We start from the raw sequence: 27,025 nt of genomic DNA on the forward strand, positions 1-27,025 counted from the left end.
AAAATAAAATACTAACCTTGATAAAAGCTTTTTGGCTATTATAATCACTGCCGATGAGTTTTATTTGTATGTTATAGTGGTGATTTACATGCAAAATTGCACTTTTGATGGCTGAATTATGCAATTTTATTGTTAAAGAACCATCCTGAAGATACACACACATATGTATATATATTAAAATTTTTGAATTACTAATAGATTCTATTTACTTAAGCTTTGGGGGTTTAACAGGGAATTCATCTCTTTGTAATTTCTACAATAGCAGTATAAAGAGATAAACTGTAACTAACTTTTTACATTTTTTTTTGTTTCTTAAGTTATACTTGGCAGTGCTCCAGGTTATTCCTGCCTCAACACTAGGACTTGAAACTTTTTTTTTTTTTTTTTTTTTTTGGTTTTTTGGGCCACACCCAGCGGTGCTCAGGGGTTACTCCTGGCTGTCTGCTCAGAAATAGCTCCCGGCAGGCACGGGGGACCATATGGGACACCGGGATTCGAACCAACCACCTTTGGTCCTGGATTGGCTGCTTGCAAGGCAAACACCGCTGTGCTATCTCTCTGGGCCCAGGACTTGAAACTTTTAATGTGTACTGACATCCATCCCTTTTGCCTGAGTCCATTATTTCTGGGAATATATTTTCTAATTACTTTGAATATTCTTCAGATATTCAAAGGATACCAGATTCGATATTCAACTCACATTCAATGTTTCTAGCTTTTTTTTTTTTTGTGGTTTTTGGGTCACACCCGGCAGTGCTCAGGGGTTATTCCTGGCTCCAGGCTCAGAAATTGCTCCTGGCAGGCACGGGGGACCATATGGGATGCTGGGATTTGAACCGATGACCTCCTGCATGAAAGGCAAACGTCTTACCTCCATGCTATCTCTCCAGCCCCCAATGTTTCTAACTTAAGCCAACCAAAAACACACTTTTCTTTGACTTTTTGTTCTCTTTTAGAGCAAATATTTTGAAAACTATCATTATATATGTATCATCATTTATATTTTATTTCATACTTGTATTAACCCATTTTTATTCTCTATTATTAATTATTATTATTATTATTATTATTATTATTATTATTTGGTTTTGGGGGCCACACCCAGCGGTGCTCAGGGATTACTCCTCACTCTGCGCTCAGAAATCTTTCCTGGGAGGCTCAGGGGACCATATGAGATGCTGGGGATCAAACCTGGATTTGTCCCAAATCAGTTTCATGCAAGGTAAAAGCCTTAATGCTCTGCTATCTCTCTGTTCCCATTTCTATTCTTAAGCATTTTTATCCTGAGAATTTCAATGAAAATCACTTCAATTTGTTCAATTTTAACCTATATCCTCTATTTTGGAAAAAAAGAAAAGGCTTCTGTTTTAGCGTTACATTGCACATCTTACTACTTACTTACACTTAATTCACTATTTCCAGGACATTTTATTACTGTTTTTTTCTCCACACTTTTAACATCTTTTGTTACACTATCTCTCTCTTTTAAATGATATCTTAGAGCACGTTCTTCAATTTTCATTTTGTATGGTTTTTCTACCAGTAGAATATTATCCAATATTGTGGATTCAAATATAATGATTGGACAAGCACTTTTTTGAGTCCCAAAGTGTTAAATATCCTACTAATACAAAATTTCAAGTCCAATATCAAACAAGCATTTCTAGTTTATCATGGCCCCTAGATATTTTATTTTCCATATAAAATTTGGTCAGTTCCTTTATTAATTATTGATATCAGTTTTAGATCTTAACTTTTACCCATTTAGGCCAAAACTAAGGCTTCATCTATTACACTAATGTTCTTTTACAAATATAAAATATTTATGTTATATTTTATTTTAAAAAAATTAGGCCATATCTGGAGGTGTTCAAGGGTTATTTCTAGCAAGTGCTTTACCCGCAGAACTCTGACCCATATTTATGCTATCTTGAATCACTATTATATTATATGTATATTTAATTATCATCTGGAAGTTGATATATTTTGATCATAGTATTGTATTAGCCCAGCAATGCCATCAGTATCACAAGGAACAAAACCATAAAATTTTAAGAGTTAATCAAAAGTTAATATGTTGAGATACGACAGCATGCCTTGCATGCAGCTGAGCCAGGACAGATCATGGTTCGAATCCCGACATCCCATATGGTCCCCAGTGCCTGCCAGGAGCGATTTCTAAGTGCAGAGCCAGGAGTAACTCCTGAATGGTACCAGGTATAACCCAAAACCAAAAATAAAATGTTGAAGTTAGGGCCCAGAGAGATAGCATAGTAGCGTTTGCCTTGCAAGCGGCCGATCCAGGACCAAAGGTGGTTGGTTCGGATCCCGGTGTCCCATATGGTCCCCCATGCCTGTCAGGAGCTATTTCTGATCAGACAGCCAGGAGTAACCCCTGAGCAATGCCGGGTGTGACCCCCCCCAAAAAATGTTGAAGTTAGGAAAAGTAAAATATAGGACAACTGAAATGATTAATGTAGGCGATTAGATACTTTATCCTTATTACAAAAAATAGTTCTTAACTATGCATATATTTTGGAGCTAGCCTGAAACAAAGTCTGTTTTTAGAATCAATCAACTGAGATTTAATCTCTTCTCCTTTGTGTACTATAGAAAATATTGTCTTGTAAACTATTTATTACTCTGAACATGTTATCATATGTATAAAATATTTATGGTAATAAATTTTATATTGCTCATAAAAATTATTAGAATAATGTACTGTATCTGATATGAATTAAATTTTTTAAAAAACAGTAAAAATAAATGCTTAGTTAAATTTGAGATTTTTTGATAATACTACTTGAAAGAAAATGGGCCCGGAGAGATAGCACAGTGGCGTTTGCCTTGCAAGCAGCCAATCCAGAACCAAAGGTGGTTGGTTCGAATCCCAGTGTCCCATATGGTCCCCTGTGCCTGCCAGGAGCTATTTCTGAGCAGACAGCCAGGAGAAACCCCTGAGCACTGCTAAGTGTGGCCCAAAAACCAAAAAAAAAAAAAACTGTTAATACTGTTTTTCAGAGTTTCCACTGGTTCTTTCTGTTTTGGTTAGTAGTAATATGGTGCTGATTCAAAACGAAGAATAGAATTTGGTATGAGAACTCTAAAATTTGTGATTCAGAATTTCAAGGAAATAGTAAATTTGGAAACAGACTTTTGTTTGTTCTTTAAAATATCTTCATCCCTCCATAATTAGCAAATGATTTATGTTAAGAGACTTGTTTTCTTTTTTCTATTTAAAATATCTATAAATATCTCAAGGATCTCAAATACTGTCCTCGGAGCAGGAAACAGTTCATATAGTCATAAAATGGGCAATGGCTTTAAGGATTTAAATTTCTTATTCATTGATTCATTTTTTGTTACTGAATTACTGTGAAGTGACAGTGTGTTTCTGTCCCATTATTAGTGAGAGTTGATGTTAGCCAAGATTGAAAACAACCAGGAGGAAGTGCTCTCTGTTAATTAGGTCCTGCCTACATACATATTGTAGAAAATAATTGTATGTTTATAAAAGAATGATTAGTTAGGGGATGTGCTGAGGTAATAAGAGCAAAACATGGAGAGCAATTTGAGTTAATATCTACAAATCATTTTATGTAGCCATATCACAGAAGGAGGTCCCAGTTAATTAGATTCTTTTAGTTAAACAGAAAAGTCAGGTTTAATATAGTATATGTTTCACTGATAAGAGGAGTAGTTGCATGTTTTTTAAAATATAAAATATATATAAGGGAGAGAAAGAAACATACTAGCATATAATTAAATTTTCTGTTTAAATATTGTTACTCAGTTGCACAGAAACACAAGAATAATATTTAAATTTTTTGTGTGTTTTGTTTTTGGATCACACAAGGCATTGCTCAGGGGGTACTGTTGCTCATGAGTTTAGGAATTAAACTCCAGGAATTAAATTCCAAACCATATGAAATACAGGGATTGAACCTAGTTCTACTTGAATGCTAGTCAAGCACCCTACTTGCTATACTATCACTTTAGCCTAACATTTAAATTTTAATATTTAAACAGTAATGCTGACTACAAAGCAGACATAAGAGCATGTCTAACTTAATTTCTAACGTAATTTTAAATTGAGAAAAAACAATAATGCTGGGATTTTTATAAGTAGACCCAAGCTTGCTCTTTCCCTCTTTCCTTCCTTCCTTCCTTCCTTCCTTCCTTCCTTCCTTCCTTCCTTCCTTCCTTCCTTCCTTCCTTCCTTCCTTCCTTCCTTCCTTCCTGTTCTTTTCATCTTTTTTCCTTCTCCTTTCTTTCTCTCTTTTCTTCTTTCTTTCTTTCTTTCTTTCTTTCTTTCTTTCTTTCTTTTTTCTTTCTTTCTTTCTTTCTTTCTTTCTTTCTTTCTTTCTCTTTTTTTCTTTCTTTCTCTTTCTTTCTCTTCTTTTTCTTTCTTTCTTTCTCTTTCTTTCTTTCTCTTTTCTTTCTTTCTTTCTTTTCTTTCTTTCTTCTCTTCTTCTCTTCTTTCTTTCTTTCTTTTTCTTTTTTTTCTTTCTTTCTTTTTTCTTTCTCTTTCTTTCTTTCTTTCTTCTTTCTCTTTCTTTCTTTCTTTCTTTCTTTCTTCTTTCTTTCTTTCTTTTCTTTCTTTCTTTCTTTCTTTTCTTTCTTTCTTTCTTTCTTTCTCTTCTTTTCTTTTCTTTCTTTCTTTCTCTTTTCTTTTCTTTCTTTCTTCTCTTTCTTTTCTTCTTCTTTCTTTCTTTCTTTCTTTCTTTCATTTTCTTTCTTTCTTCTTTCATTTTGCTCTTTTTTTCTTTTCCTTTTCTTCCTTTAATGTCTTCTTTCCATTTTATTATATTATTACCTAGCTTTTCTTCCTTCATTCTTTTCTTCCTTTCTTCCTTCTTTCCATCCTTTCTTTTCTTTTTTAAATTTTAAGCCAATAAACTCATATCATCAATGATTTCTCCTGATTACATAATGGGATAACACTCTTGGGGAGCAGGTACCGTATGATGTGCTGTGGATGGAACACTTGATAGCCATGTAAAGTGCCATACCTGCTGAAGAACCATTTTGACCACTAACATTTCAATGTTATACAAAAGTTTATGACATTGTATATCTATATATAAATATACAGGTTTGTGTAATAAGTTATGGAAAAAATACTATTCTTAGTATGTGAAAGTTTATTGAAACAGTATTCAGAGGTATAAGGCACTATCTAGTTATCATGTTTTGTACTCAAAAATTGAGAGATTTAGAATCACAAAGTCAAGAAAGATTAGAGTCTAGGTTAATATTAGAATTTTATTTCATCATTTTAATACAATAACTAAAATTGCATATATGAGTATTTGATAAAAAGGTTCTTATTAATAAAAATGCATTTTATGTTGACATGAAACTACTGGAATGCTGATTAACAGATACCTAAAGCAGGATAATATGCTAATAGTAATATGTATTTTTTCTTTTTAAACAAAGTTAAAGATAAGCTAAAAAGAAAAATAAATCACAAGGACTGGAGAGATAGCACAATGGTAGGGTGTTTGCCTTGCAAGCAGCCAACCCAGGACGGATGGTGGTTCAAATCCAGCATCCGTTATGATTTCCTATGCCACCCAGAAGCAATTTCTCAGCTCAGAGACAGAAGTAAACCCTGAGTGCTGCTGGGTGTGACCCAAAAGCCAAAAATAAATAAATATCATTACAGAAAATTTTACTTAATCTGATATGTTTTAGTATGTATTCCAGATTAAATGGGTATTTTATATTTAAATTTTTATATTCTCCAAGTTCTAGCAGAGTCAATGATCATAATAGCTGGAGATTACTAATTGGACAGGTAGGTCTAGTGTATTACTGGGAAGAAGACATTGATAAATTAATGAAAATTCTATAAGTTGAATATTAACCTTGGAACAGTTTCTGCCATATTATATCTGTGAATTATTCATCAATGAAGTCACACCTGAGACTTTAGCCCATATAGACATAAAAATAAACTTTAATTTTAGTTTTTTAAAATAACATTTAAAATAACATTGAAGAGCTAGAGATAACCAGGATTTACTGAGCTGATGGAAAAGAATCTTATAGAAAAACTTATTTTGATAAATTATTACACACTCATCACTTTGACTGGATCTGTCCACCACCTGGAAAATAAATGAAATTTTCAGAGTGTTGTTTTTTGTAGTTTCAAGAATATTGGTCTGTACTAAATAAACACTGTGCTTTATTCATGTATTAAAACAAAATAATAATTTATAGATTGTGGTAATTAGTTTCTAATTTAACAAAAAGAGAGTCATGAAAAATAGATTGAGCTGTTTTAATCTAATTAAATGAATGTTGATACTTAAACAATCATACATAGCTTGTACAAATGAAGATTCCTGGTACTATAAGATCCAGTGAGCATTGCTGAGCAATGCTGAGCTATTTCTTTGGGATACTTATTTTCTCATTTAATTTCCTTTAGGTGCATCCTCCTGCAGACTGGAGGTTTCTAGCATTGAGCAGACTAAGAATTACCACCAGTGGGGTCCCCAGGCCTCATGAAGATTGGGGTTCCCTTCTTTCCCCCCCAAAAAAAATAATTCTTCCTTGTTTCCAGCCATTTTTGAGGCAGAAAAGAATAATACTTTGAAAAGAGTAAGAGAAACTTCTCTTGGACTTATATTTGTATAACAAAGTTGAATGAGGCACAAAAATACATTTTTTTTCTTGTTTAAAAAAAAACAAGCATTACTAGATAATCTTGTCTAAATCATCTTAGTAGCAATGGAGCAATGGTAAATAAAATACAAAGAATGCCTCTAGGTTTCTAGGCCCTTGTAATATATAACAACTCCTGGGCTAATTATATATTAATATGAATGCTGTTGTAAAAGGGTTTTCGCAGAAATAATTAAGGTCCCAAATTACTTGACCTTTTAGGAAGATGCAAACAATTGTAAGAACCTGATCTAATTACAAGTGTCTTTAAATCTGGATATGCAGTTCAGAGAGAAAGAGAACACAAAGAATGTACCTGGTTGGATACAATAAAAAAAATTCTGAAATTCAAGAAATTTTACAGATGGGACACATTGTTTTTATAATTCAAAATAAAGCAGTTTACACAATAAAGCATGAGGACTGAGAATCAGCAATACAATAGAACTGGTCCCACCCAACCATAATGCTCACTGATAAAAGTACTGTATGCTGCCAATTAACTTGAGTGAGCAAGAATAGGAGCAGACCGAAAGCTTTCCCCCAGAACTTAGTTTGGACAGTAGTTTGAGTTTGGAGGCTGAGAAACGTGTGTGTAATAAAGCCTCCTTCCTTAGGGTAATTTACTACACAGAAATAGAAAATGCATATAGCAACCAATTCAGTAAAATGTTTTTTTTCATGTTTTTACTGAATCACAAAAGTGATTAGCTTTTACATAACATTTTAGTTATCAAATACACAATCAAGTTCTATGATTTGAATTTTAAAATTGGTTTTGGAGTAAAATATAATAGCTTATTTTATTATATTACATAAATATATTATTATAATTGCTTACTAATAAGCTCTTAGTAGTATTAATTCACTCATAATTATTTTGCCATATTTATACATACTATTTGGTTATTATTCTATATAACCTAAATAATTTTTCAAGCAACTAAAGCATGCTTCTAAATGTTGTATAGAAGGAGAATTAAGATCAAAGATAAATACTATACGTGGTATCTAAAATCAATTGAGTAATTAGTCCCAAATCACTCAATAAAATTTAGTTGCTGAGAAGATGTATTATTTTAAGACTAAACTAATTCACAGGTAACATTTATATCATATTTTAGTACAAAGGGAAAGTCTGATGCAAAAGTTTTTTGTTTGTTTTTGGGCCATGTCTGGTATTGTTGATGGTTTACTCGAGGCTATGCACTAGGTAATCAATCCTATATCATACGAAGTTCTCAGTATTAAACCCAGGTTGTTAGTATGCAAGGTAAGGACTTGCTTACTGTATTCTTTGTCTAGTTGCTGATGAAAATAATTTTTATACATATAACTTATTTATTATATTTTACACTTAGACTTTTTAAAAGGATACAAGATTTCTATATTAGGAATTAGTTTACTTTGCCTTTTTCTTTTCTTTTCTTTTTTTTTTTTTTTTTGGTTTTTGGGCCACACCCAGTGACTCTCAGGGGTTATTCCTGGCTATGTGCTCAGATCGCTCCTGGCTTGGGGTACCATATGGGACACCGGGAGTGCAGGGGTCGAACTGAGGTCCGTCTTAGGCTAGAGTGCGCAAAGCAGATGCCTTATCACTTGTGCCACCACTTTAGCCCCACCTTACTTTGCTATTATTTACTATTTTTATCTGCCTGAAGAAGAATTTTGAAATAGATGTGATAATTTCTTATGATTTAGACTTTTGAAAGGTATAGGAAATTAATTTTTATTAGGACTTGCATTAATTACTTTACCATATTTGCTTTTACTTCTTTTATGAATTGTCAAACAAATTGTACCACCTACAGAAATATTTACAAGGTTGTATAATACGTTTTGTTGGTAATTTAAATAGAGCTTAGTTACAAATATATTTGATATTTCTTTTTTTGGCGGTGTTGGTGACACAATAGTTGGTATTAACGGCTTACTCCTGGTGCTTAATTGTCATTCTTGGCTTGCTTGGGTGACAAAGCACTGTGCCAAGGAATGAACAAGTGTTGGCTACATACAAGATAAACTTTTTAAATCTGTATTGTCTCTCTTTATATATCTATCTCTCTGTACATATTTATCACCTTGATAATATGTGAATATATTTATTTAAATAAACACCTAATAAAATATAAGATATTATTATATATTTATGAATTATACTTTATAAGGAAAAAATGCCAGAGATCAAATATTAAACTAGCCCATTAAAAATATTTTAAAAGTTAATATATGTCTAATGTAAGGAAATAGGCTTTAGGAGATCTCTTATATTTTGCTTCTTTTTTTTTTTTTTTGGTTTTTGGGTCACACCCGGTGACGCTCAGGGGTTACTCCTGGCTATGTGCTCAGAAGTCGCTCCTGGCTTGGGGGACCATATGGGACGCCGGGGGATCGAACCGTGGTCCGTCCTAGGCTAGCGCAGGCAAGGCAGGCACCTTACCTCCAGCGCCACCGCCCGGCCCCGCTTCTTTTTTTTTTTAACGAGGCACTGTATTTTAAGTAATAAATATCAAGGAAATAAAAATATTTTGAGAAATATTTTGAGCTAGTAGACTGAAGATTTGATATCCAAGTTAAATATTGATAATGACAAACACCATAATTTTTCTACCATAGAAAAATGGCTTGTGAAAAACAGTGAAGATATCCATGATTCACTGTATACACTAAATGTTTGCTTTCTTACTAGCATAATCAATATTTTCCCAACTCATTATGTTATCTTTAGATTTTCTATTATGATTCTAATGAAAATGAGCTTTCAAGTCACATTGCCCTTTCACACACATATGTTTTAGTCATATTTTTGCACCAGTGAGCTTAAGTACATATAATATTAATAATTCAAGGATCTCTAAAAGCCTTTATAACCATGTGTGAGCATTTAGATATAATTGAAAAAGTCATTCATAATACTCTGAGCCATAAAGCACCTTTTTCTAAGCCACCTGAACTGTGTGTATAGTAATTAATAACAATTGAATTGAGATGTTTGGCTTTTCTTAAAATTCTTGATAATTTTTGTAATTTATGAGTACTGGGAAATGCATGGCAGAAATGGCTGGAAGAAAAGATGCATACTCTTCTTCACTTTTTCTAACTCTCTTTGATTCAAAAGTAAATTGAATATACAGAACATAGTGGACTGAAGTTAAACTTATAATAAAAAGCTATGTACTTTTATTTATTGGATTTAAGAGTCATAACAACTGACACTCATTGAAAGTTAACATCTATGGATGATTCTGACCATTTGCTTTGAACATAACTTATAAACTAAGTCTCTGGGGACATAATAAACAATGAAAAAATATTGTACCATTTGTGAAAGTAGTGCCAAGAATATCACATCATCTATCTCATGAACATACTGCTAAAGGATAATCTTTTGTATGACCTATTAGGTAATAACCACTATACAATAAAAGTAAAAGTATGGCATAGACATTAGAATGTGACAGGAATATGAAACATTTCAAATATTTCCCTGAATAAGCTTTAAGAGATACATTAAGTTTAATTTTTTTATTTTATATTGTGAAACATCAAGAAAATTGAATTGGAGAAAATAGCTAATAAAAATAATATGCTTAAAACTTGGGTGTTTTTCCTATTCAGTTATGCATTTTCTTAATTAGCTTACATTTTAATTACTAACAAAAATATTTAACAATAAAGCTTTTATTGTTGATATAAAGTTAGGTCCAAACTGATTAGTCTATGATTATAAAAAGCTTTAACTAAGAAAACTAAAAAAGAAAAATTGTTTTCTGTTCAGTCATAATTTATATGAAAATAGCATACATATAAGTTAAACTAAGTAGCATTCAAAATAATTTAAAAGTCTTGCTGAATACATGTTTGTACAATTCTTAATAGCAAAAAATACAACGAAGGTAAATTACTTTTATTTAATACTGATGAATTTTGGAGTTCTAAAATATAAGATATATTGTTTATTTTAAATAGCATGTTCTAGAAGAGTTCTATTTTTAAAATATAATCATTAAAAATTCTATTCTATTTTGTCCAATTTTCCTGGAAGAAATTCCAGCAGAAGCCTCAAAAATAAGTGAAATGTGGAAAACAAATTCACAAATTGTAGGCTTGGGAAAGAATAGTGTTGCCCCCCCAAAATAAAAATTGATCAAGTTTCAATATATTTATCTGGGGGGCCAAATTGATAGCACATTGGTAGGGCTTGCCTTGCATGTGGCCAAACCGGGAAAACTCGGCTTCAATCTCTGGTATCCCATATTGTCCCCCAAACCTGCTAGGAGTGATTCCTAAGTGCAGAACCAGGAGTAACCCCTGAGAGCTGCCGACTATGGCCCCAAAACCAAAAAAACAAAACAAAATTATTTGATTATTTTTTTAAACCTTTGTTTTTTTTTTTAGTTTAAGAAATAGAATTCAAAGTAATCCGACAGTGAAGAGTACAAGTAAGTATTTCAAAATGACCTCATTGTAATGATCAACATAACGTTCTTTGACTAAAATAAAACTAGAGAGTGATAATCTCTATTAAACTTCTTTTTTTTGTTGTTGTTGTTTTTTTTGTTTTTTGAGTCACACATGTTGATACTCAGGGGTTACTCCTTGCTATGAGCTCAGAAATCGCTTCTGGCTTGGGGACCATATGCAATACCCAGGTATTGAACCTCGGTCTAATAGCACATGAAAGGCAAACGCCCTACAGCTTGTGCCACCTCTCTGACCATATTTTTCAATAATTATTTTCAATAATTACTATCATGCCTTTATCTTTAAACAATTATGGCAGATATTTGGTGTCATGAATATAGAAAATGACTTGAAAATGATTAAGGGGCCGGAGAGATAGCATGGAGATAAAGTGTTTGCCATGCATGCACAAGGACAGTGGTTCAAATCCCGGCATCCCAGGGGCAATTTCTGAGCACAGAAACCCCTGAGTGCTGTTGGGTGTGACCCAAACACCAAAAAAAAAAAAAAAAAAAGATTAATCTAGTAGTCTGCTGCTGTTTTTTTTTTTTTTTTTTTTTTTGGTTTTTGGGCCACACCCAGTAACACTCAGGGGTTACTCCTGGCTATGTGCTCAGAAGTTGCTCCTGGCTCGGGGGACCATATGGGACACCGGGGGATCAAACCGCGGTCCATCCAAGGCTAGCGCAGGCAAGGCAGGCACCTTACCTTTAGCGCCACCGCCCGGCCCCAGTCTGCTGCTTTTAAATTAAATATGTAACCATCAAATTGCACAAAGGTATGCTATCACCATGACATAAGGAACTGGAAAAGTGAAATATATGCTTCATATTTTATTTAAATTGCTCCAAATCCATGAACATTGTCCAAGCTAAATCTTTTGGGTAAATTCCAAACTGTTTTATAAGCATTCTCTGATAAGACAACTAATTCTGACAATAGATAACAGGAAAGAATAAAGTTGCAGTGCTTTCAGGTTTATAACAGGTACTATAAGATACGAGTTTTCTAAAAGGACTAAAAGAAAAGCTAAAAGCACTATAAAGGTCCTTAAAGTCCTAGAAATCTTTATTTTTAGAGTACAATATAAAAGGTAAGTGTCTAAGACCTGAAAACCTTTGCAATAATTCGGAATTGACAAATTTATTGTATTAGTGCCATTTTATCAATGCCATTTATTTAGCAATAAGACAGAACCTTCAGAATTTTTCAATAAGGCAATTTTGTCGAAGAATACTTCTCATGAGTACCTCCAGTGTGCAAGTACTAAACAATAGTTCCTGAACTTGACCCATTTAATTCACACACCAATCTTTGAAGGTTTATGAAAACCTTTTACGAAAAACACCATTTTTAGATGTTCTCATTTTACAGATGAGAAATATTGTTGAACTAGTAATACTTAAACCCAGGTATTCACATCGAAGACTCTCTCTTCATTGTCTAAGCAGGGGTCTGCAACCAGTGCTCCAGAGCCACATGCGGCTCTTTTGAAGCTTTGCCTTGACTCCCTTTGCTCCAACAGCAGGACCAATAGCAGTGGGGCGGGGTGAGATATTACTTAAATATTTTAAATGGCTATGAATTTGCACAAATATATGTTTTACATTATTAACTGAAAAAGTTTTTTTCTTCAGATCGACAGCTCACTGTACTAACTTGTATATTATAGCATTAAGATAAGAAACGATGTATGCAGTGCTATATTTGTTTTAAATGTAGGGGTGGTTTTGCGGCTCCCAGGTTTTTTTTCCCCCTTCGGAAACGAGTCCAAGTGGCTCTTTATGTCTTAAAGGTTTCCGACTCCTGGAAGAACTACAGTGATTGAAATGAGAGGCTGATGGGAATGATAGGCTGAATTGTACTCTACACTTAGTAACTAGTTCTCATCATCTAACTCATAATAAAGATGATTATCATTAGGTATAACAGTTGGTAGTTATAGATTAAATCCTGAGAGCCAGGAAAGTAAAAGGACTTAAAATTCTCAAATTTTGTTGAAGTGTTGAGGACTTATTTTTTCCTTTTGGGTCACACCCTGTGATTCTCAGGGGTTACTCCTGGCTATGTACTCAGAAATCACTCCCGAATCAGGGGACCATATGGGACACCAGGGCTCAAACCAAGGTCTGTCCTACATTGGTCGTATGCAAGGCAACACCCTACTGCTGTGAAACTGTTGAGAATAATATATCTATAATAAGATATTCTGTGCTTTTGTGTTTACTAACCTCACTTACTAACAATGAAAATCACAATTAATCTGTCCCTATAGTTTTAAAAGCTTATTTTACCTATGTATAAGAATATATCTATGAATGTTAAGAGTATCTGTGATCTCTTTTATGACTGTTCTCAAAACAAAGAGAAAAAAGCTTAGCTTTCTTCAATAAATCAAACATTCGAGATAGAAATTTACATCAAAGTTCCTAGGTGACCAATGGTCAATCTCCTATTCCCAAGATTGAAAGTAATTGAACTATAGAGAAATAATAGCACAAGAAGTAAGTTTCCGGATCAGACATTGTTCAATGAACTCATACATGCCTAGCAACTCAAAGAGTGTGGAATGAAAAAGTAAGTAAGGACTGGAAAATTACAAGTAGAATGAGAACTCCCCACCTCCCCACCTTTGAACTGACCAAATACCAGATAGCCAGATCTGGGCAACAATTCTCGGAAAGACCCTAGCCCACTTTAGATACGCACATGTCGTCAGGAGAAGGGCATAGATACGCACATGCCCCCAGGGGCAGGACACAACCCCATCTGTTGCACATGATAAACAAGCTACCTCCTTCCTGGACTCTGACACGTAACTTCTTCTATGGCGTAAGATAAGAAAAATACCTCCTTCCTGACATGTATGTTTCTTTATGATATGTATGGTTCTTGCCCTATAAAAGCTTTGCTAAATTCTGGAACGGGGCCGAATCTCCTCTACTCAACTCTGAGGTATGAGATTTGGTCCCAGCATGCTGGTGTGACTCTCTGCTCGAATAAACCCTCGTGTGATTGCAGCAAGTTCGGTCTCTGAGTCTCTTTGGGTGCGCGCAGATCCTGAGGCTAGAGAGAGGGTCTCCCTGTGGGGGTCCTTCACAACCAATTTATTGACAATACTATATTGCCATTTCATAATTGAAGAAAATTAATGGTATTTTATTTGTTTGTTTTAGTTTTCAGTTTTGAGGCCACAACTAGCAATGCTCAGGATTTACTCTTGGGTTTACACTCAGGGACCACATATGGCATTATTCAGTGAACCAAATAGGGTTCTAGGAATTGAATCAAGGTTGGTCATGTGCAAGGCAAGCACACTACCAAATGTACTATCATTCTAGCCCCAGAACATAAAAAACTTAAATAGGTTAGCTAGTCAAATATCTAAAACATGTCACACTTGTGTTTATGCTCAGAAATCTGCTTTCAAAGATAATATAATCCTGTCATACTATATTGTCTCTTACATATTATGGGAATTATAATGTGAGAAATAAACAAAAATATTACAATACTCATAACATTATAATATTATATCCCAAATGAATTTATTTTTGTTTGTTTTTGATTTGTGGTGAAAAGCAGTAGTACTTAAGGCTTATTATTGACTCTCTACTCAGGGATGACTGCTGGCAGGACACAGGGGTCTACATATGGTGCTGAGTATCAAACTATGTGAGTTGCCTGCAACACTAATACCTTAATGCCACAGCATACAAAATCTTTTAGGGGAGCTCAGCCCACCAGACGTATCCTCAGATTTTCCTGGTGGGGAGAACTGAAATAACTCCCACGAGGTTCCTCGAAAGGCCCGCTGTGGACACCTTTTTCCCCTGCGTGGAGGGTTGAGGAATTTCCAAAGAGACGCTTGGCATTACATTTTTGGTCATTATTTGGCTATCTCTCCTTTGTAAATCTCGGGCAAAATTGTGGCCTCTATCAGATAATTTGGCTCAGAAATTCCAGCATCGAAGATTACTAAGAGAACCTCTTTTCTGGATATATTTAGCCCTAAAAACAAAGACAATGTTTTTTCTCTATTTCAAATATGTCCTTGCAGCTGAAGTTTCTGGTAATAAAGGGCGAAGCCAGAAAGCAGACCCCTGGGCTATTGACTCTTCTTAGAAAAAGGGAACCACATCTAACCATAATTTAGGGGATTTGGCTCCTTCCTTTACTTGACCTCTAAAACAAGAGTCCAGCACAGTGAATATCAAGTTCCTAGATAATTCCTACTTCCTCCTTATCCTGATTTTGCATTTGAAGTAAACTTGCAAAGAGCTTCCTTGAGTTGCAACCTTCTCCTTTGTAATGTAGAATGTTTACAGTCACACCCATAGCTTAGGTATTGTTACAGTTGTTCTTTTCTTTATCATTTAATTATTCGTCTACACACCTATGGCTGGTATTACCCCTATAAAACCTCTTGCCTAAAGATTAAATTGGTTGCACTCCTGCCAGAAGATGTGTTGACCCCATATACTCTGTGTGTGGTTTCATTATTTTATATTTCATATTTCACAGCCCGTGCAACCCACTCTCCCTAAAGTGGATTCACCAAAATCTCACTAATGGCTGTAGGACAGAAGCTGCCTACAGCACCTTACCAGCCAATGATTATTTCTTTGGTATGTTTCAATCAAATATTTATGGAGCAAAATATTACTTCGTGATAATGAAATAATATCAATGTAATATTCAATACTAAATTTTAACTATAAACCTTGAGTTATAAAATTGTATTTAGGATTTAGGTTTTCTTATTCTCTAACTCTTTCTATTTGATTTTTTAAAAATAATATTAAACTTTCTAAATAATTACACTAATTTTAAGATTGCTAAAAGTTGTACTAATTATTTATATTTTAACCCTGTCATAGTGCCACTGTTGCATGTTACTTAATTCAAGCATAGCCTATGATTATAATTTCTCTATTTATTTCATTTAAAACTTTTTAATAAAATATATCACTTACTTGTTTTTAAAGGTGAAAGGCAAAATATCATTAAATAATAAAATATAATGATATAGGTGAATCTCATACATATATTTTGCAAAAGAAGCCAGATAACAAGAGTACATGTTATATAACTAAATTTATATAAAGTACAAAGAAAAGAAAAGATAAAAAAAAAATCTCAAGTATGGAGTTAGTACTTTGGACACTGATTATTTTTGAATGGGGCAGGAGTTTCTAAAGTTTTTATAATTCTGCTTTTTGATTTACCTGATAGTTGCATAAACATTTATTTGAAAAAATTTTCTGAACTTTATGATTTAATTTTGGTTTAATTTACATTATTATATTGTACTTTGATAGAAAGTTGACATTAAAAATAAAAACTTGGTCTCAAACTCTCATGCTGGTTATTTTTGTTTAGCAGTATGCTATTCCAAAATGATACAATTTATTTTATAAATAAATCATAAAAACTTTTTTCATTGTAAAATTGTTATTTTCATAAATATTATAATTTTAAAAGTAATGTTTATTTAACTTGTATGATAAAACTCATCCCTTAAAATATACCAACTTACATAATATGAAAAACATATTCTTGCAACTATCAGCACCATCATGTTATATAAAACAGTATTTTTATCTCAGAAAATTTTGTTTATCTTTCTTTGTTTTTTTTGGGGGGGGATCACACCCTGTGGTGCTCAGGGGGTATTCCTGCCTCTGTGCTCAGAAATAGCTCCTGGCTCAGGGGACTATATGGGATGTCTGGGATCAAACCTGTGTCCATCCTGGGTCAGTCGCATGCAAGGCAGACATCCTACCACTGTGCTACCAATCAGGTCCATCTGAAAATTTCTTTTTTTTTTTTTGTTTTCGGGCCACACCCGTTTGACGCTCAGGGGTTACTCCTGGCTATGAGCTCAGAAATCGCCCCTGGCTTGGGGAGACCATATGGGAGGCCGGGGGATCGAACCGAGGTCCGTCCTACGCTAGCGCTTGTAAGGCTTACCTTACCTCTAGCGCCACCTTCCCGGCCCCTGAAAATTTCTTAAAGCCCTTTTGTATTCTTGTCACTATATCCCCACTGACCCTGGTGACATAAATTATTATTATATCTTTCTTTTTCTTTTTACCAAGTAAATGCCTATAGTAGGTATTCTTTTAGATCTAGCTTCTTTTATTTAACATACTATATCTGAGATTCAGCCATGTGAGAATATATGTTATTTGTGCCTTTCAGCTTTGGAATAGTGTACAATAGAGAGAATATATGGATTTAACACAATTGAAGAACGTATGAGTGTTTCCAGTTTGGGTTTATTATAAATGATCTATCACAGTTAGTATAAGAGTTTATATGAATAGATGTGATATTTTGACTTTTAACTTTCAACTTGTACTTTTATCTACAAATTTTGTTTTTATATTCCTAAAATATAAATATATACCAACAACTTTAAAGGACTATTAAACTAGAAACCTAATTAAATTAGTATCAAATATCATATGAATACTATTTGCAACTATCTGTAAAATAAAAAATATTCAAATAAAGTTATAGATTAATAATTTAAAATTCATTCTAATTATAAAAAATTAAAAATAATGACATTAATTTGAAATCTAAAATGTTAATAGAGGAGGAAGAGATAAAAAATGAAGCTTGAAAAGCCAAATCTTCCATCTCCCTTAAGAACTTATTAATTTCACATATTAACAATTTCATGCAACTGGTTAGTACATTTTATCTATGAGAATTGGGAGAGGATTTGAATGAAAAATGGAAACATGGTAGATGTTACCTAGCATGTTGTGGTAAAGTGGAATGGCCCGTCCAAGGGTAGTAAATGCAGTCATGACTAGTGGGACCGCTACACCTGCAGGCAATTACAGAATAGAAAACATCATTCTCTATTCACAGTGGCATGCACACACATGCACCAGTGCTCACACATGGAGCCTCAGGAAAGAACATGAGAAGCAAGCACACCGAGTACCTATCCATCAGGCCAATGCAGTCCTCAATACTTGAGCCTATGCACCTGCAAGAGATCCAAATTGTAAAAACACAAGGAAAGAAAGAAAAGCCATTTTTAAAAGAATCAGCATGATGAAAAATACCCAGTGTGCAATAAGCTTAATGATAATTCAGGCAATTTCTGAACGCCCTGGAATTAAAATCATTGAGGACATTATTGCTTGGTGGTTATATAGAAATTAATTACATCTTCTAAGTAGAATGCAAAATAACAGGCCCACCATAAAGGAAATATTACTGATACAACTGTGATAAACTTCAAATACATGTAGCACAGTGCTAATAATTAAAACTTATTTTAAACTTTAATAATAGACCTTGATAAAGTAAGTTTGAATTTTAAGCTGTATAGATTGTCTTGTATATAGGGATTCTTCTAAAAGGCTTAATTTTAAATTGAAAAAATATATGAGACTTGTATGATTTAATATAATTGAATCAGAAAATTAAAACTCAATAGACAATGAACTTGGTAGAAATGAGATAATATATTTTATTGTTATTCAAAAAAAACTTGACAAACTTTCCATTCCTTGTTGGTGACTATTTCAATAACAAACTTATCTTTAAGCACATATTCTTTTTAAAAAATAAATTAACTGGCTTAACATAGTGTTGATCAAACAAAAGTGTTAAGATAGCACTCCCTTTTAAAGGAGTTTTAAAACAAAAACAGTTAATAAATTGTCATAATATTGAATTTGACAATAACAAATAATTACTCCCCAAAAAGTTCAATCAATTGAAATCCAGTTAATGAATAAATGAAATAAACACTCAGTGATATTACAATATCACATAATTTTATTTTAATATATGTCTTCTCAAGTTTTATTCAAAACTTTTAGAGAAATATTTCTTTATATCCCAAGATACTTTATTTTTTCTCTCATAGTCATATATATCCATTGTATTACTAGGTTACCTTTTACAATGATGACATTAGAACAACTTAATTCTGCTGGTAATAAAAGCTATTTTTCAAATTCTAGTTTATAAAACTGTAAAACAAATTTTAAGTTAAAATCTGTACATATTAAAACAAAATACTTCATAAATAAGACCAGATTACCCATCATATCTTTAGATAATGTGAACATTGATGAACTAACCACATGATTATGTAAAATTATAAATGCCACTTTTTCTCTTTTCATCAACATTTTTATTATAGTCCTACTAAAAGGAAACTTGAATTCCCCTCATAGAGCTTATTGATTTTGGAAAATCTAGAAAAATATTAATAAATAGAAATGGAGAAAATATTTTCTTAAAAATTGAAATAACATGGTAAAGGAAGGGGATGCTGGGAACAGGGTTGGAGGGAGGACAACACTGGTAGTGAGAATAACCCTGATTCATTGTAACTATGTACCATAAATATTACTGTGAAAGCCTTGTAATTCACGTTGGTTACAAAAAATTATTAATAAAACTAAAAGGAAAAAAATGGCAAAAATAATTGAAATAACATGAAAACACAGTATTAAAATATCACCATACTGTATGATCGTAACTATTTTAAAAGCAGGGAACTACTAAATAAGTGTACAAATTGATGCATTTTTTTTCTTTTCATTCTTTTTGCAGAATCTATTTATTTACACACATACACACATATATCTTTTCAAAGATAAATTTCAATATTTGTTTTTGTAATGTCATTATTTCTTACCAGTAAGAATCATAAAACTGTAGTAAGTTTTCAATGTCTTTGTTATAAACTTTAAAGGTATAAATGTATGATTGTGAAATTCAACTTGAAGAGAATAGGAGAAAGTGTGAGTTCATCTAATTAGGGGAAACAAATGTGCTTCCTAAATGCTCATACCTCCTAAGAGCTAGAAAGGGAAAATGAATTAGAAAACTTGTTTTTTTTTTAATGATAACACAAAGTAATGATGACTATTGTTGTATAAAAAGATATAACTTTATAATGTGCTAAATAAAATATGAAACAAAAATGTGGCTTAGAAGAGCATAAGGGAAGCACAAGTTCAAAAATTTATTGTTATCCTCATAAAGTGACATTACTGAATTTTAAAGTGCTGAGAATCAACGAAGGTTGGTAATAATTCCTAACAGATATTCGATGACTGAAACCCAACTATACACTTTTTTTGTTTTGTTTTGTTTTGTTTTGTTTTGTTTTGGGGCCACACCTGGTGACGCTCAGGGGTTATTTTTGACTATGCACTCAGAAATCGCTCCTGGCTTGGGGGACAATAAAGGAATCTGGGGGTCAAACCGAGGTCCGTCCTGGATCAGTCCTGTGCAAGGCAAACACCCTACCACTGTTCTATTGCTCTGGTCCCACAACTACAAACCTTTTGTAAGCGCAAGTTGCTTAAATAAATTATTAGGTAAAAAAAGGAAAGTAACAGCAGGAAGAAAAACTAGATACTAGAAAGCATTATTGTATATGAACAACTGCTAATGTGAACAAAGAGCTCAAAATAATGCAAAAAAAATGAAGATAAAATAAGATTGAACGTTAGTTCAGAGAGAAAATTTGGAAATCATTTGCTTTGCAACAAACTTAAGGGAAAACTGCAAAGGTCTTGAAGTGATAAAAATTGCCAGATCTGTATATTACATAGATCATGGCTTGTGGAAGGTCAGATAGAGGGAGTCAGGAAAGCTAAGCCAAACAGAACTTTGGGCAAAGAGATGAGAATAACTCTTTTTGTTTGTTTGTTTGTTTGTTTGGTTTTTGGGCCACACCCCGCGGTGCTCAGGGGTTACTCCAGGCTATCTGCTCAGAAATAGCTCCTGGCAGGCACGGGGGACCATATCGGACACTGGGATTCGAATCAACCACCTTAGGGCCTGGATCGGTTGCTTGCAAGGCAAACACCACTGTGCTATCTCTCCGGGCCCGAGAATAACTCTTAAAGAAAAAAAATAAGTCCTAGAATTGGTCTACAGAATACTTTACAATGAGGTGGGATGGGTGCTGAGTGTGAGCGTTTGAGGCACCAATGGAAATACATAGATCTGTTTAATGGACTCGTGTGTGTGTGTGTGTGTGTGTGTGTGTGTGTGTGTGTGTGTGTGTGTGTGTGTGTGTGTGTGTGTGTTGTAGAAATAATGCATGACTAAAACTTAATTTTAATAGGATTGTATACCATGCTTCCTAAATATACATGGCAAAAAATAATTACTAAGATGTGTAGAAAGTAAAAATAATTGAGACTTTCAATCTGTCCCTGTGGAGGTCACTAGAATTTAGTATGCTATGATTTCAGAAGCAAATTGAAGTTAGCAGATTAGATCAATGAAAATGAGGAGGGGAGCACCTAAGGTAAGAGAATGTTAAATCAACAAAATATGTTAAGAGAATTTTTTAATTTGATTATTTATTTTGTAATTTATTTGGCATACATACTACCTAAGATAAAAAGAAATATAAAATACAAAAGGACAGAATGCCAAGTGATAAAAATACTTTTAAATTAAAGCTAGTGATTTTAAAGATATACATTTTATTTCAATTCTTATTTTTTATGTGAGGATAATTACCACATGCTATTCAAATTTACTCAACAATTTCACCTAAATATGCATTATAGTTTTAGAAACATTAAAATTCTAGAAAAAAAAACTGAATAAAGATATAAAATAATATAACTCAATAATAGTGTTAAGGGGCCAGAGATATAGCATGGAGGTAAGGCATTTGCCTTGCATGCAGAAGAAGGTCGGTGGTTCGAATCCCAGCATCCCAATGGTTTCCTGAGCCTGTCAGGAGCAATTTCTGAGCACTGCCATATGTCACCCAACAACAATAGCAAAATCTTTAGAGAAAGTTCAGAAAAATGAACTATGAAGTATGCCATATTTTACAACTAAGAATCTAAATATTGATCTATGGCTCAGCATTAGTTAGAATTAATAATAGAGGACAATGATAAAATATCCACTAGATTGTTAAGTGAAAACAGAAAAAAAACTGATTTAAAACAGAAAAAACAATTCTACTGCCACATTAATAAAAACAAAATACTCATTAAATTGTTGCTACATATTAAATTTAATCATGAGATAATTTATATTTATTTAATTCAATATTTAATATATTTTAGAGAGAACTTATAAAGTTAACACCTGATTTCATGGTTAAAATTCAAAATTAAATTGACAAGTATATGGACTTAAGTGACATTGGAGAAGCTATAATTTAAGACTTTACTTTTATATAATTAAAATCACGTCAAATTTATTTTATAAGTTATTTTTAAAACTGCATAATTGGGGGGACCAGAGCGGTGGCAGCAGTAGGGCGTTTTGCTAACCTAGGATGGACCATGGTTAGATACCCTGGCATCCCATATAGTTCCAGGAGCGATTTCTGAGCGCATATTCAGGAGTTACCCCTGAGTGCCAGTGAGTTTGTCCCAAAAACCCTCCAAAATAATAATAACAAAAATATAAAAGAAATAAAACTGGGGGCCAGCGAGGTGGCGCTAGAGGTAAGGTGTCTGCCTTGCAAGTGCTAGCCAAGGAAAGACCACGGTTAGATCAGCCTGCGTCCCATATGGTCCCCCCCAAGCCTGGGGCAATTTCTGAGCGCTTAGCCAGGAGTAACCCCTGAGCATCAAACGGGTGTGGCCCGAAAAACCAAAATAAATAAATAAATAAATAAAAATAAAACTGCATATTTTAACTTAAATATAAAAATATTTTTGTTTTAAATTATTTTTCCTTGTTTTAAATGTCCATGACAGGACCAGAAAGATAGTACAGTGTGCAGGGTGCTTGTCCTGTATATATACTGATCTGATTTTGATTCAAGCACCACATGTGGTCCCCAGAACCCTACTAGAAGTGGTTTCTAAGTGCAGAGCCTGGAATAAACCATGAGCACAGTGGAATGTGACCAAAAAAACAATCAATCAATAAACTAAAATTTATGATAAGAATCTAATGGAAGGAACTAATATTTAAGAATAAAGTTCACTGTATTGTAAATTCTCAGCAGTGAAGAGCTTTGTCTCATTATTTAATGATTTTACTCTCTATATTGAAAGCATATAGTTTTGTTCAAAAGACCTAGGTTGAAGTGGAATACATATAACACAAAAGTGAATGAATAAAGTTTTAAAAATCTGCTACAATAAAAGTATTCTAGAAGCTAAGGCAAGAAGAAACATGTTCTTTTCCACTAGGAATATTAGTGAGAATTTTCAGATAGGTGTTAAATGGATTATCTATTTTAAAAGTATCCTAAGAACTTATTAGAACCAATATATTTAATGTGCTTTTATAGTAGTGCAAATGCTTTTAAGGTATTACACAGATAATTTTATTTTCAAAAGAATTATTAAATAGAATTCAAAGTAAGAACTTTCATTCTAAAAATAGGTGATTTGAAATACTATTTCCATTTACTTGATTCTTAAATTATCTAGCTCACATAATATTGGCATAATAAAAAAAATATTCCCAAAGTGGAGCAGCCTGGGGAGCTCAGGCTTATTGATAGGTCTGTGCTTACATATGTTTAGGATAATGGCAGTGACTGTGCTGTTATGCCACTTCTGTTCTTACAAATAAGAAGGATCCTATCTCTGCACAGTCAACTAAAAAGAATAAACTGTGTCCTGAAAGACATCATTTCACTGAAGAACCAGAATGTAGTATTAGATCAAATTAGGCTAGAGAAAAATTTTAGGAATTGAAGATTCCTCTCTTGTGGAATTCATTCTGTTGTGAGAACTACAGCACTATTCTGAAGTGTGTAAAAATGTATGATGAGAATCTTTGAAAAAAAAGGAGAATTAAATATTTTTTTTTTAAAAAAGCAAAACATTCCTAAGGGTTAAGCCTAGAGTAAGATAAGTCATTTATCTTGGAAAATTTCAGGAGTACATTATTTAAGTTCGGTCTCACCATTGGCTACTCAGTTAGTTTAAAGACATGATTGCTTTTACTTGAGTTCTCACAATAATCTTATAAGATTTTTTTTTCTATTACGCTTTATGCTCCCTTTGGACTGACACTTAAAATTTTATTACTACAACAAACATGTCTTAATTGTCATATTTTTCTACACTATATGTTTTTATTATTGTAATTATATAATCATTATATAAAAGGTTAAGACATGCAAGTCTCACACCAAGACTCTGGATCTGTGGTCTCGCTTTCTTTTCCCTGATGACTTTGTTGTAATTAAAATTGCAGAAGCAGCAAAAGGTCTTATTTTGAATGGCAACAGCTGTTGACATCAACATTATATTGAATAGTTTACCTGCTTAATTTTAGCTGCAAAACAATAAAACTCTTAGCTGAAGATTATTTTAGAAAGCTAAGTTCTCTATTTCTGTTGCTGACTCTCCTGCATTGGCAATATCAGTTGTTTTTCATAAAATGCCATTAACGCAAGTGTGCCCTAATTTTCAAAGGGACAAAGGTTTCTTCCAGTTTCCTTAAAGCAAAGTGTCTTTGTGAATAGTATCCACAATTTATGTGCTTATGTCTAATCCAATGAGATGATGCTAGCTCTGTTGAACTAAATTTGAATTTGAATGGTATAATGTTACTTTACTTTTGATGACCTGCCACTTCAGAGTGACTTAAAATGATTTCTTGACCTAAAGGAAATTGTAACAGCATCTGCAAATCGATGTCTTCTTGGCAGAACATAATGCTGTTTGCTTAACTTTATTCAATATCCTTTAACAACTAGCCCTTAACCTGGCAGAAAATCTTTTTTATAGAATATGATGTCTACCCAGATAGAAAATATTCCAAGATGATTCTCAACAAGTGTGTGTATCTGTGTATGCGTGTTCACTCACAATGGAGAAGTTTCATGTAAAAGGATAGGTAAGTTTGTGAAATGCTTTAGATTCTGAAAATCTTTGCTTCTGAATGAATTAAAGTCTTCACAAAAATAACTATTCTCTTTAAAACTAAAAGATATTTGTTGGATGAATGACATTTAGTGCTTTTCTCCTTTTAGCAATAATTGTAATATCCATTATCAATACTAAAGGTAAATGATTTTATTCTTTTTTACAATGAATCTTCTTTTAAAAAAGATAAATGTGCACTCATCTTATAATATTCTATATCAATAAAATCCTACCTTATCAGTTAACCTATAATAAAATAACCTTCATAAATTTTACCTAAAATAATATTACTAAAATGTTACTTTGTTTTTCTGAAGTCACTTTCTGCTAACTTATTGTTGAAACTACAATGCAAGGCACTGTTTCTTAGAGGTATCTAACTTTAATCAGTATGTAAAAACAAAGAAAATAAAACTTAAATTCAGTTCAAAACTTAATTTAATTAAAAAACAGAAACTGAGGCTTTTGTTAAAAATGTATTAAGCATGTATCTTATAGGTATGATTACCAACTTTTTTGGTATCTTTAATACTCCCTCAAAGTTTTAACAATTTCTAAGATCCACAGAAGTTTGCCTGAAACAAACTGCATGAAGATGTAACATATTGTTAAACGATAAATGTTGAAAAATTATTTTGAGGTTATAAATATTATTCTTTGTTTTAATCATGAAATTGAACTCTTAGAAGGCATTTTTCCTAAAATCAAGCAATTAATTAGAATTATTTGATATAAAACATTAACATCTTAGGAGAGAACATCAAGGATAAAATACTCATTTTGTATCTTGTTTAGAATATGCTCAAGACTCAATTGTTAGCAAACAAAGACACTTACCCCTGAGTACAATTTGGATGGCAAGGGTGGCACTCCCGATCCTGGTCAGCATACTTGAAAATAAAACTATTTGTACCCTGCAAGCCATCTGGACATTTTTCCACACAGTTTGGACCATCTTTAAAGTGTGAGCACTTTGTACAGTTGTCAGGACCCTAAGGTATGAAGTACAAAGTAATATTATAACATGGGTAAAATTTATTTCTGAAAAATAACCATGTTATTTACTAAATGAGAATTCAATTCTAGTATATATTTTCATCAGTACAGATGAAATATAAATATGGATTTTGGGGGGGGGTTAGGCCACACTCGTTTGACGCTCAGGGGTTACTCTTGGCTATGCTCTCAGAAATCGCCCCTGGCTTGGGGGGACCATATGGGACGCCGGGGGATCAAACCGCGGTCAGTCCTATGCTAGCACTTGCAAGGCAGACACCTTACCTCTAGCGCCACCTTCCTGGCCCCATAAATATGGATTTTCATTCAACAAAGCTGTTCAATAACTTTTCAAAAAAAAAAAGTATTTCCTTTCTTTTATTGTTAGTGTCATTGAAGTGTAATACTAAAAGAAAGATACTTTCAGAGCATTTGATTGCAATAAAATATATTAATATTCTTATGAAGTAGCTAATAAAGAACAGGATATAGTAGAAAAATGCTAACAAGGAACAGGATATAATAGAAAATAGGTAACAATGACTTCATTAAAAGTGAATTGCATATTTTTATTTAGTTGTGTGATGTCTATTTGATCTTAAATTAAAATTTTTACTGCATCTGGATTACCAGGCAACAGAATATTTATGAATATAAATGGTAATTCCCAGTTTATCCTGGGTCTTTTCTCAGCCTGTGATAGAGATAAAATTATGACCTATTAGTGGTATTTTAATAAAACACAAATGATCTTTAAATTCTTATAAAATATATTTTAATTAAATATTTTAATATATAATCTACATAAATATAAATAGTATTTATGAAAAATTAAAAAAAATATATAAAATTTTGCATGGAAAATTTACTTATAATTAACTCATCTGAATTCTTAATGTATTTCCTTATGACATATACATTTTATATATATTGTTAATAAAAATAAGCTGAATATTTTACTTAAATGCATATATTATAAAAATCATAATTCAATATCAGATATTTTAATATTTTACCAAAATCAA

General features: G+C 32.8%; 1 protein-coding gene across 1 annotated transcript in view; it reads right to left on the reverse strand.

Moving 5' to 3' along the window:
* The window catches only part of ERBB4 (erb-b2 receptor tyrosine kinase 4), a 1,143,943-nt gene that overhangs the window by 294,740 nt on the left and 822,178 nt on the right, over positions 1–27,025 (reverse strand). The window contains exons 15-16 of the mRNA XM_049784132.1: positions 25,842–25,996; positions 17,909–17,983 (exon numbers count right to left, since the gene is read on the reverse strand). Of these exons, the coding sequence (XP_049640089.1) occupies positions 17,909–17,983; positions 25,842–25,996 (230 nt within the window). The remainder of the gene's footprint in view (positions 1–17,908; positions 17,984–25,841; positions 25,997–27,025) is intronic.

The sequence above is a fragment of the Suncus etruscus genome, chromosome 1 (assembly GCF_024139225.1).
Source record: "Suncus etruscus isolate mSunEtr1 chromosome 1, mSunEtr1.pri.cur, whole genome shotgun sequence".
Classification (NCBI taxonomy): Eukaryota; Metazoa; Chordata; class Mammalia; order Eulipotyphla; family Soricidae; genus Suncus; species Suncus etruscus.